The 12,297-nt window shown below is 31.6% G+C and overlaps 1 protein-coding gene across 1 annotated transcript; it reads left to right on the top strand.

Annotated features, from left to right (window-relative positions):
- The first annotated feature begins 8,911 nt into the window (after positions 1-8,911).
- Positions 8,912-12,094, top strand: LOC105130190 (transcription factor ILR3-like). The gene is made up of 5 exons (XM_011032589.1): positions 8,912-9,388; positions 10,356-10,418; positions 11,129-11,206; positions 11,299-11,461; positions 11,604-12,094. The coding sequence occupies exons 1-5, from the start codon at positions 9,204-9,206 to the stop codon at positions 11,868-11,870; spliced, it is 756 nt and encodes a 251-aa protein (XP_011030891.1). The 5' UTR covers positions 8,912-9,203; the 3' UTR covers positions 11,871-12,094.
- The last annotated feature ends 203 nt before the right edge of the window (positions 12,095-12,297 follow it).

Below are 12,297 nucleotides of genomic sequence, written 5' to 3'. Positions count from 1 at the left end.
AACAGATTATTCATTCCCTATATACACAACCCGTTGTTCTTCAAATTTGCAAGTCTTGGCATCTCCAAACTTTCTGTACACTTTCCATTATTTGCTTCTTCTGCATCAGTGAGTTACTTTTCGCACCATTTACAGAAGATCGAAAAAAAAAAAATCGGTCTTAAGTGTATAGATTGCATAGAAACTGGTTCGTGATGATGAGTCTAGCAAAAATCCTGTGGAAACAACATGCTATGCATAACATATATACTGAAGGATATAAGATATCAACTCCTATCAATTGTAGATGAAATCAGGGACATTGTTTTCGATATAAATCTTGGGCTCCTTGTGAAGTTACATTGTGTTCAAAAAGCTGGTCTCCTTGTAAAACAGCCATATCTTTCTCTCTGTCTTCACATTTACTCTTCACTACACATAACATCTCTCGCGCTCTCTTCCAGCTCGCTCAAAAAAGAGTTTGGTTCAACTGCACTTTCATTTCCATATTGAAATAATCCACCAATTTTTTTCTCTGCCCAGCTCTCTGAACTAGATAAAACCCATTGCTTTCACCTTCAAATAAAATCAAACTTCCATATTTCGTTTCCTTATTGAAAAAGACGCCTTTTTCTGCGCCCAACTCTCTCTCTATCTGCCTCCACATTCTATACCTTGTTTTCCACTTTTGTTTCTTTTTATTTTCGAACAGAACATTGCTGTCCCTCCCTCAAGAAAACCTGTTTTTTCTTTTTCCCATTAGGATACTCACATTGCAATCTTTAAGACAGACACACACAAAAACCTCTGTTTCCTGTTTCTTGGAACCCAGCAACCCCTGTTTCTTGATTGAAAGCGAACTTCTTTCGTTTGACAACCATGAATAACAACGAAAATCCCCACAATGACATTGACCTATTAATATTGGCCTTGGAGAGATGTCATATCGACCCTCCGTTTAATCGCATTGTTATGGATGATGTTGGCATTGGTGACATTGTTCCTCCTACTGTAAGTTCCTCCGAAATTCAGGAGGGCGATCGTGCGACGGATTTGCAATCTGGTGGGGATGATAATCGCAACAATGAAGTTGCGGAAGTTGAACAAGAGATAAATCTGGAACAACGTGCAGGGGATGTGCATGAAGAAGATATTGAGCCATTGAACACGGTAGTATTGGGCAGTAGTAACAGTAATGAGTCTCATGGCTTTATGGGTTTTGGAAGAAATTCATTTCATGGGAATGGGCATGGGTATGTGGCTTTCTCACTTGTGTTTTTCGCCCTACCATTGTTACTGTTAGGATACTGGTTGATTTCTCCTCCTTATGATTCTTAGGCGTTCTAGTACCGGAATTTGCCATGCCTCAGGCGTTCTATAACCTGAATTCTTGGGACTTTTGATGAGGTGAATGGGATTTTGTTTTTTCAGACCTAAATCCAATTTTGTTTTGGAAGGATTTAGTTCATGGGTTTACTGGTTCTTTCTCTCCTTCGGTCCTCCTACAAGTATGTCATGGGCATAATAGTACCGGAATTTGCCATCTATCAGGCTTTCTATAACCTGAATTCTAGGGAATTTTGATGAGATGAATGAAATTTGTTTTTTTTGGACCTAAATGCAATAAAATCAGAGACATTGGTTTGGTTTTTTTTTTCTTTTTGATTAATTTTGTGTAATCATGGAATAAACATTGAATTTACACGTGTTATTTGTGCGCCAATCCTTGTTTGATCAAAACCCATTCATTTTTAGTTAATGATCTTGGAAAAACATCATTAGCCTACGAATCTGGACCGCACAACAAATCAATTGAGTTCTTTTACTTCGAATTCGAAAAACAAAAAAAGGTTAATGTTTCTCTGCCCTTTACTTTTAAATTTTGGTGTTTATTTGTGAGGTTCCTTTATCATTGAGTTATGAACGACATCCTTAAAACATGCCGTTTATAATCAAGACCTTTATAACTTGATGTTGTCAAATGTCAAGGATGTTGTTATGTGTCACTGTCAAATTTGGATGCAGAAAAGTGCGATGAATAAAAAATTAATTCTTAAAGCCTGGAATTCCCAAATTACCCTAGGCATTTATCAGCTTCTTGATATTTTTAAGAAAATATCACCTCTCTCTCTCTGCGCATCGTCCGGGCTGTCTGTAATTATAATAATGGTTTAAAGTATTTTTTTATTTAAAAATATATTAAAAAATTATTTTTTAAAATCAATATAGTTGATATGACATCCATGAATATTTTTTTTGTTTTAAGCAAATGATATAGCGTTGATCAATCATGTAATTTTTGATGATTTTGAAAGGGTGTATCTTCATGGTTTTATTGTTATTGTATTTTTAAAATATTTTTAAAAAATTTAATTTTTTTTATTTTTTAAGTTAATATTTTTTGGTATTTCTTGATAAATTTAATGTACTAATATTAAAAATAATTTTTAAAAAATAAAAAATATTATTTTAATATATTTTTAAATAAAAAATATTTTAAAAAATCACAACTATATTTACATATAAAAAGAATTTACGTATAAAAAGAATAGCTTATTTACGAGTAGAGTAGGGGTTGTTAACAGGGATTTTCATTTTTTTTCTTTTCTTAAAATTCCAGAAAATTAATAAAAAAATTATTTTTTGTTTATCCAGCTTTTTTTCATCCAAGTTTTCCACGTCACACCTTTAAAAACCACAAGTACGAGGGTGTTAATTGTAAATTGATTGAATAGTAAAAGGATCTTAACTATAATAATAATATAATAAAAAAATCTAATTAATTAAATACCGTTAGTAGAATAATGTTGGGTGTGTCGGATAATTTATCAATTGCTTGAATCTGCTTTCAAAACTCCTCAGCATTACTTGTGCATGTTGAATCCTCTATAAAATCACCCCTGAACTTGTTCATAACATCGACACAGTACACAACATGATCAAATCGGTCTACACCAAAAGCACCAAAAAAAAAAAAAAACATTGAATGGCAAGGCAATTTTATTATTATACTTAAGACACGATTTATTATTGACCGTGTAATTATTATTTTACTCATTTAAAAAAAAATCAATGGTTTAGTTATTTTGATAATATAATTTGTTTATAAGATTTTTTTATTAATCATTATCATATTAATTAGTAGTATATATTTGTTTTTTAACCTTTAGAAAAAGGTAAAATAATCTAATCATATGCACTCAAGGTCTTTTTCAAGTTTTTACTTTTTTAAAACATAATAAAATAACTAAATTACCCTTATAAAAAAATTTCTTTAACTTATTTCTTGAGGTTTTTTCACATTTTCATCATAATTTTTTTTATTATAACTAAATTAATTAATAAAAAATTTAATATTTTAATAATTTTAAAAGTAAAAGTTAATAACACATGCATTATACGCATCAACATATTTGTCACTCTTGTTATGTAGATTAAGTCATCATTGCTATTTATTTTATTTATCATAGTTTTTAGAATTATATTTTTACTATTAGATTTTATCATTATTTTTTAATTGTTATTTTTTTCTTTGAATCATTTTCTTAACTGAATTTATTTTTTAATTTCATCACCTCAATATTTGATCTCATTATATTTTTATATTAAGTTTGGTCTTTATTTTTTTTTGTTGCTGTTTGTTTTATATTAGATATTTTTTATTAAAAATTTTCTTTCAATCTTACCTCTTAATATTTTATTGATCAGGGATTTAGCTTAATAATGTTTTTGGATTTTTTTTTTATAAGATGATCTCAATCTTAAGATTCAGGCCACATATTTTGAAGATTAGCGCAAGTTAATTTAAGTTTTTGTATATTTTTTTGTGTAATTGAATTTTTTTAATTACATCCACTAATATTAAATTTGTTAAAAATTAAATTTTATTATTTTTTTATATTTTTTTGTAAAATTATCCTGATCTTATACAAGAGATTATTGGTTTTACAAATTAATCCAAAATAACTCAAATTATTATTATTTTTTTGAATTATCTCCTGTTGTCACTAATTTTTTTTATCATATTATTAAACTAATTAAACTTATTGAATCTAAATAAGTACATGCTTCAAATTTTAAATTTTTTTATTTAAAAAAATATTATTATTTTTTAAATATTTTTTTATTAAAAGAAAATGGTTTAACCCAACTGCGCCAATCCTGTACAATTTGCTTGGTGATACTAGAAGGACCTGAAATAGAAACCTTCGCTTCGATTCACTTCCAGATTTATCTAGATCCACCAAATTTTGATCATTAATCAAATATAAAATCTCTTGTCATTGTATCATTAATTCCCACGTCGCCTTTGCACATGTCTTCTGAGCTTCAACTACCTTAACGCCTTGTATTGAACATGGCCTTGACTGGCTCTGAAAATATTGTGGCTCCCCCTTATTAGCAAGTAACAAGTATCTATAATCTCGAGCGTATTTGTACAAAAAAACATGATTATTAGGTTTATTTAGTTATTAATTTTAAAATTTATAAAATTAATTAAGATATTAACAATCTGGCACAAATATCTATATTAATAATAATAAAAAAAAAATAACAAGTATATATGCTGGTCGTTTTAAGGGAAATCCTGCCTTGGTTCCCTTAGAATTTGTTGACATCATTATTAGTGTCCACTTCTTGCACCATAGTCGGGTCATAAGCCTTGGACTCGTTAATATTATACAATTATAATTATAGCACTATTCATGAGATTGTTTTTTGTTTTTTTTGTATTCAAGGTCCCTTAGCTAGATTTTTAGTTCTTCAAGCTCTGGTCACTGAGTTTTTTTTTTTAAATTTTTTCTTAGAAGTTATGCTGGCATGAATTTATGTTCTGAGAATTGTTTTGGTTTGCATAAATGTTAGAGAATATTTCAACTTTAAATTAAAAATTAATTTTATAAAATTAGAATTTAGGTTATTGTTACAAAATTAAAAGAACAAGGATCAAAATTAACATAGATAAAAAACAAAAAAATTTTCATATGTGCTATTAATAAAAAGCGGAAAAAATTAATATGATCCCTTAATTTTAATTTATACATGTTTGGTCCTTGTTCTTTTAGTTTCAATCCTCAACTTTATTTTTTTTTTCACATTTTGATCTCTAAATATTGAGATAGGAGAGAGAAATTTAATGGAAAATGAAGAAGAAAGAGAAGGGGTTCATCCGATCATATTTTGATAATAAAAATATCTCTAAATATCAATTAATTCATCTTGGAAAGGAAATGTTCAATGGAGTTGGTGTTCCCTTCAAACATGCCAAAAAAAAAAAATCAGATTGAGATCTTTTTATTTTGTTGGATTTTTATTTTTTAACGTGATTAGAGAATGCTTTATATTAAAAATGAGTTTTTTAATGTTCATAATGTTTTTTTCAAGTGTTGTCAAGTAAAAATAAGTTGAAAAATAAATTTTTAAAGTTTAAAACTCTAATCACTCTTTTTTATAAGCAAAAAAAGTAACACATGGTTTTCCCATGGCAAACATTGATGTCATCCGAACAATAATAATAATAATAATTGATATAACCTATTTTTGAGTCTCTAAATTTAACCTTTAAAAATAAAAATAAAATATAAAATAATAACAATACAGAGACTAAAGTTTTTACAAAAGTTGGTTGAGGAGAATTCCAAATATATAGAAGAATTGAACTTGAATTTTAGATGAAACTGGGAGCTTTATCGTACCCCATTATTTCTTCCTTTTCTCTTGAGAAATGGATAGAGAAAAGGAAAACAATGGCGGTAATATATAAATATGTCTTATAATTACGAATTAATTGGTTACGCTGACGGTCACCAGGAATAATGGAAGAGAGAGGCCCTTTCTTATTTAATTTCCGGTGATCATGAGCTTCAAAAACGTCCTGCAATTGTCCACATCCATCATTTTGACGTTCTTAGACAGGGACAGGACTCGAACCGGCTTTGGCCTCGAACCGGCTTGTGACATCGCCGCTGTAAGCACACCGCTTCTTGTTTTGGGACTCTTCCTTTAGCACTTCGGAAAAGGAAATATATAGTCAGTTTCCTCCTTCTATATATTTCCTTTTTTCACTTCGGAATCGTCAGATTCTAATAAGCGTCTGCGGGCTTGGCTTTCATGTGATCTTCCTGTTTTAGTTCTTGACATTGCTGTTGGGGTCGATCACGAAATAATTGACTTAGTCAAGCTCTTGAGATTGTTTCATAAGGATTTCGTCCTTGTATTGAATAAGGTCTTCTTCTTCTTCAGCAAAAAGGGCTTTGCTTTAATTCTTGATCCTCTAATTGTTATTTTTTGTCTCGAAATTATGCAGGTGGACAAACTCTTAGGATGGAAAAATTGCCCCAACACTCCTATTTCAAGGGCAGTACCACAGCAGAGGACAGAGGTGCAATCTGAGTTATCTTCAAGGATCAAACAAGTTTGTCTATTTTTCACCATCTTTTTACAGAGTGATTTCTCAATTCGTTTTCTCATCCTTGTTATAATCTATGGTTTCCAATCCCAGGTTAAAACTGCGTTAATGAAGGAAGGAGTAGAAGCTGTCAGGATTCTACCTACTAGCACAGTTAGGCATGTCCAAGTCCCTCCCTAGATTCTTTGTTTTGCTTAGCTTTCCTAACTGCTCTATGAAATCCACTCTCGTTGTAGATTTAATGTAGTAATATTCTGATTTTCCGTGCTGTTACAGTGGAGAAGGCGTTGCTGATCTGCTGCTGACATTGTATGATCGCATCCAGAAAACTATGGATGAGAAGCTGTCTTTTCACTAATGTATGATTCTTTTAATCCTATTTGAATCAAACAGATCCCATTAGAAGAATTCATTTTAGTAGCCGTTAATCATGTATAATTAATGAGGGTTTATATTATACCAACCAATCAAACAATTTTGATCTCCAGAAACCTAATTTAATTAATAATTTTATGTGATCTCCAGCTAGTAATTAATTACACATGAACGAATTATTCTCAACACAAGCAACATTGTATATATGATGAACGAATTATCTGATGCTCTGTGATTTTTCAGGTATTACAATGATGCTTGCACTGCAAAGGCTGGAAATGTAGTCTTTCTGTGTTAGGGTCCAGTAAATATCGATAGCATAGATCACTGTGATCTTTCGCTTTAACTTTTTTTTTTTTAGGCTCTGTGAATTATTCTCATCAATTGTTTGTTTTTTATATAGTTAATCATTTTAAATTTATTTTAAACTTGGTTTGTACTGAATTTTAAATTTTTATTTTTATTATTTAATAATTGACTAAAAAATAGTAAAAAATAAATGTTTTTATACCTATTAACAAAGTTCAACCAAGTGGAGTCCATCACTCAGATCATAAATTTAATGGGTTAAGCTATGAAATCCAGATTGATTTAATATATCAATATTAAAAATTGATACTAGGGTAACTTAGTTGAAAATAAATTGAATAAAACTATGAATTTTAATTATCAAACGACTTAGTGTTGAAGGATAAAACTGGAAAAAATATTTATTTTTAAAAAAAGCAATAAAAAAAATTGAGTAACCCAATTTAACTTTCTAACTTCGCAACCATAGTTATAAGATTGGGATAATCTCATAGAAAGAAAAGTAAAAAAAGAGAACATTAATACTAATTACCAATCAATCAAATATTAAAAGATAAAATTAAAAAAAAATTAATTTTATAAAAAGAACCTAAAAAATGACAAGAATCAACTCGTTCTAACCTTCAAAACTTGTGATCCTAGTAATAAGCCAGGGATTGACCCTATAGAAAACAAATCCTAAAAAATAACAAAGCAAAAATCTCAATCAATAAAATATTAAGAAAATAAAAAAAGAAGAATGAGTTGCTAGAGGATGAATTACCTAAAAAATAACAAAGCAAAATCTCAATCAATAAAATATTAAGAAAATAAAAAAAAGAAGAAGAATGAGTTGCTAGAGGATGAATTTAAAAAAAAACAATTAAAAATATATAAAAAATAAATCGAGTCAAATTGCCAAACCCATGATTTAAGTAAGAAATTATGGTAATCCTACAAAATACAAATAAATTTTTTTATGAAAGTCCAATTAAAAAAATATTCAATTAAAAAAAACCTGAAAAAATAAATAGAATTAACCCAGATTAACTTATTAAACTTACAACCTAGATTATAAGAATAAATTTTTTTATGAAAGTCCAATTAAAAAAATATTCAATTAAAAAAAACCTGAAAAAATAAATAGAATTAACCCAGATTAACTTACCAAACTTATAACCTAGATTATAAGATTAAAATAATTTTATAGAAAGCAAATAAAAAAATAAATTACAAAGTCTAATTTCTAATTAATCTAATATTAGAAGATGAATTAATCAAAATTCAATTAGAAAAAGTAGAGAAAAAAATATCTCGAGTCAACTTAGACAAACTTATTAAATTTAGGACTTGAATTATGAGATTGAGATAAGTTTATAAAAAGCAAATAAAAAATTTTTAAGGCTCCACTCTCAACAAATTTAAAGGTTACAAATAAAGGGAAAAAATCAAATTCATGATACCGGTAAATAAATTATAAAATAGTATTTTATAGGTGTGGATACAATAATTTATCTGCAGCCTGTAGTTTTCTTATAATAATAATAATAATTTTTAAAGCTTCGAATTACTTAATTGAAGCTGATTTTATGGTGGGTTGAGTTCCGTATTTGAGTCAATTTGAATGTAATAAAATCATATTCTATTCTCTCTCCTGGAACTGTAGTTAGAAAGCGCAATACCAGTGATCAAGAATGAAGACTCTTTTTTGTTAATCGTTCTCAAATCCCACTTGAAATATAAAAAAGAACAGGTGGCATCATCACAACAACGTAACCAAGTTTACTGGTGATAAAGATAATAATAATAAAAAAAAGCAATACCCAAAACCAAAATTCATTGGTAAAGAAAGCCCAACGAGAAAAGCCCAAAAAAAGCGGATACTGGAGGGTGGAAGTGGGTGTGCAGCGTGACGAACGAATCTTCACCACCACCACCACCATCTTCCACCAATCATATCCTCTTCTGCTCCCCCCCCCAACCCAAAGAAAAAAAAAAAAAAAAAAAACACAACCCCGAAACACCAACACCAACACCAATATATAACCCTTTCCCCTCTCTCCTGTTTGTTTTCCAGGAAAATCGAACAGAAAAAACACACCCACAAAATATTTCTGGGAAATCAATTGCTGATTGAGTGGAAAGGGGAGAAATGGCGTCAACGGGAAACGCGGGTTGGGTGAGTGATTCGTATTTTATGGATGATATTACAGTTCATGATCCCAATTTCTCTGGTTTCTCCTGGCCATCTCCTTCGCCCCCGGTTCAACAACAACAGCACCACCAGACCTTAAACGCTTTTGCTCCTGTTGTTACTTCTTCGTCTCCTAAATTCGGGTAGGATTTTCGTTGAATTTTCGTTAAATTTCCCAATTTCCCTAGAATTTTCGTTGCTTTTAGATCATATTAATATAAAAAAGCAGGGATTTATTTCTGTTTTGGCTGATTTAGGGGTTTTATTGATTAGGGTTTGTTAAGAATAGTGAGATTCTATGATTTTTGGTTGTTTTGTGCTTGTTAATGCAAGTAGTTAAGTGAGTTTCAAATGAGTTATGTAATTGTTCAAGGCATGATTGACTTTTGGATTATTCCTTTGAGAATTTGGTGGTTGATGCATGATTTGATTTAACTAGTAGGTTGATTACAAGATGAATTGCGGTGAGTCTTGGGGGAAATTTGAAGGGTGGTTACTATGGGGCGTATTTACCTTGAATAATCTTGTAGTTAGAGGCCAATTTGCTTTTTTTTTTTTTTTTTATGTGACATGAGCTTCAGTTTTAAGTAGTGGAAGTTTGATTTGCATCATTTACACACAGACGAATAGTATAGCTATATTGTATAATGAGGCAGTACTCAACTGTATAAGCAAGTGGACAAGAGGGTAGTACTTATTGAGACCTTGTGTAAGTTGCAAGTATGGCACATGGATTTTCTTTATGAATTAGGAACTTGCAAACAGCGAGGGCTTACTTTCTTTCTTTTATAATAGTTTGAAATGGGCAGCTTTTGACTTTTGCTTCGTAATTAGTGTTTCATATTTCCATTAATGAGAGTGAGAGATAACAACCCTTTTCACTTGAAGGGCCTTTTTTTATTTTCCGTTCTAAGTTCCTTGTTAGTCTTTTTTCCCCCGCTCGCCTCCTTTTTCTATCTTTTGTGACATTTACTATTCTTGTTTTGGATATATAAATTACATACTTGTAACAGGTACTTAAATTGGATTTGAATGTCATCTTTCTTGTTGTTTTGTGGTTATTCACTTGATCTTCTAACTCCATTTGTGCATGTGTGATTACATGTGTAGTGTGGAAATTGATGGATCGTTTGGGGATTGTGATGTGCAGAAGGAACCAAACTCCAAGAAGAGGTACAACTTCTTTTGTCTTTCTCTGCTCTAATCCCTTTAAAAAGCAAGGGGTTGGGTGTTGAATTCCGTGTAATGATTATGTGGTTATTGATATTATTGAGCTGATTCAACTTTATTCCCCGTATATGTGTTTTCCTTGGAAAGTTTGGGAGTTGGAATTGAGAATTGCACCCACCTTTTGATGCCTTTATGCTGAGACAGAACAGCATAGACCTGGTTTCAGAGCGTAGATAATTATGATTGAGGAAAAATAAACCAGATTGTCCTTTACTGTTAAGTCTCTTGCAATCATGCTTGCTGTTAATGGTTGTCTTTGAAGTGAAAGTCTGAAAGATATTAGGCCAATATATTTGAATAAGATAACCATTCCAATTGTGTTCGTTGAATTTTTCTTTTTACTACTGTATGATAACTATTGCTACCAGTCCCACCATACATGTCACAGGTGTTTCTAAACAAGCATCATGAAGATGATATTAATCTGTTTTGCATGTACAAAAGTGTTAGTTATCATGTCTTCTATTCTATATGCAGTTTATGGAATAATTTTTAACATGGTACTATGTTAATCTGTTTTGCATGTACAAAAGTGTGATACATGCATGAATTATTTGTTTGTCTGTTTTACATTTTAAGTAAGTGGATTGGATTGTGCATGTTGTGGAGTGATTTCATCCCACCTCTCTCTCACACATGTTTCCTTGCTGCAGGAGTAGATCTGAATCGTGTAGCGCGTCTAGCTCCAAAGCATGTAGGGAAAAGTTGCGGAGGGATAGGCTAAATGACAAGTACTCTCATATTCTTTTGCATCCCTTTTTGTCTCTATCTCTCTGTGTCCCTCTCCTAGGCACTCACTCTCTGTATTTGGAATGTCTACAAGGTTTATGGAATTGGGCTCTATCTTGGATCCTGGGAGAACTCCCAAAACAGACAAGGCTGCTATTTTGGTTGATGCTGTCCGCGTTGTGACTCAGTTACGAGGTGAAGCCCAGACGTTGAAGGACTCAAATTCAAGTCTTCAAGAGAAGATTAAAGAGTTGAAGGTCTTCAGATTCTATTTTTTATTGTGATGGACTTCTGGGCTCTAGCTATTTATTTATGTGTTTGATTTCTTCCCTTTGCATAAAATCCTGCCACCTAATACAACCGCTGCAATTCTTTTGAACTTTCCTTTGTCTTCCATAGGCTGAGAAGAATGAGCTTCGCGATGAGAAGCAGAGGCTGAAGGCAGAGAAGGAGAAGTTGGAGCAGCAGCTGAAAACCATGAACTCACAACCCAGCTTCATGCCTGCCCCTCCTGCAATCCCTGCAGCATTCACTACTCAAGCCCAAGCACCTGGCAACAAATTAATGCCCTTCATTAGTTATCCAGGGGTTGCCATGTGGCAGTTCATGCCACCTGCTGCAGTGGATACATCGCAAGATCATGTGCTCCGCCCACCAGTTGCTTGAGTTGGTGACCTGCTATGAATTGGGTTTGCATTTTGCACCGCACCCAAACAAAATGCATTTATTTTGCCATTGCTTTGTCTGCATTAGTTTTTGTTGAGGTTTTCTCACTGGATTTGGTGGCTGACTGATTGTATTTCAATCTGGACCTTATATGAATCGTTGCTGGTGTTCACTTGTAAATTTAATAAGCTTAGTCTGGCAAGCTATGTTTCGGTTTGACTGCTTGTAGGGGTTTCTTTAGCTTTAGAAGTTGACTGGTTTCTTCCAGTTCATATGTTACGGTAACGTCTATGGCATCCCCATAATCTCTGCTGGCCGTGGGACTCTTCAAACCAGGGGATCACTGCACAGTATTTGAATAAATAAATTTTCACTCTGGTTGAGTGCTCATCTCGTGTCAATGGCTGAGGAATTAGGCATGCATGTG

Source organism: Populus euphratica, unplaced genomic scaffold (assembly GCF_000495115.2).
Source record: "Populus euphratica unplaced genomic scaffold, PopEup_1.0 scaffold95.1, whole genome shotgun sequence".
NCBI lineage: Eukaryota > Viridiplantae > Streptophyta > Magnoliopsida > Malpighiales > Salicaceae > Populus > Populus euphratica.
The sequence above is the reverse complement of the archived record's forward strand: the minus strand, read 5'-3'. Positions and strand labels throughout refer to the sequence as shown.

Coding starts and splice junctions, on each gene's coding strand:
- LOC105130190 (XM_011032589.1), top strand. CDS start 9,204: ATGGCGTCAACGGGAAACGCGGGTTGGGTGAGTGATTCGTATTTTATG. Junction 9,389..10,355: donor TCTTCGTCTCCTAAATTCGG/GTAGGATTTTCG, acceptor TTACATGTGTAG/TGTGGAAATTGATGGATCGT. Junction 10,419..11,128: donor GAACCAAACTCCAAGAAGAG/GTACAACTTCTT, acceptor TCCTTGCTGCAG/GAGTAGATCTGAATCGTGTA.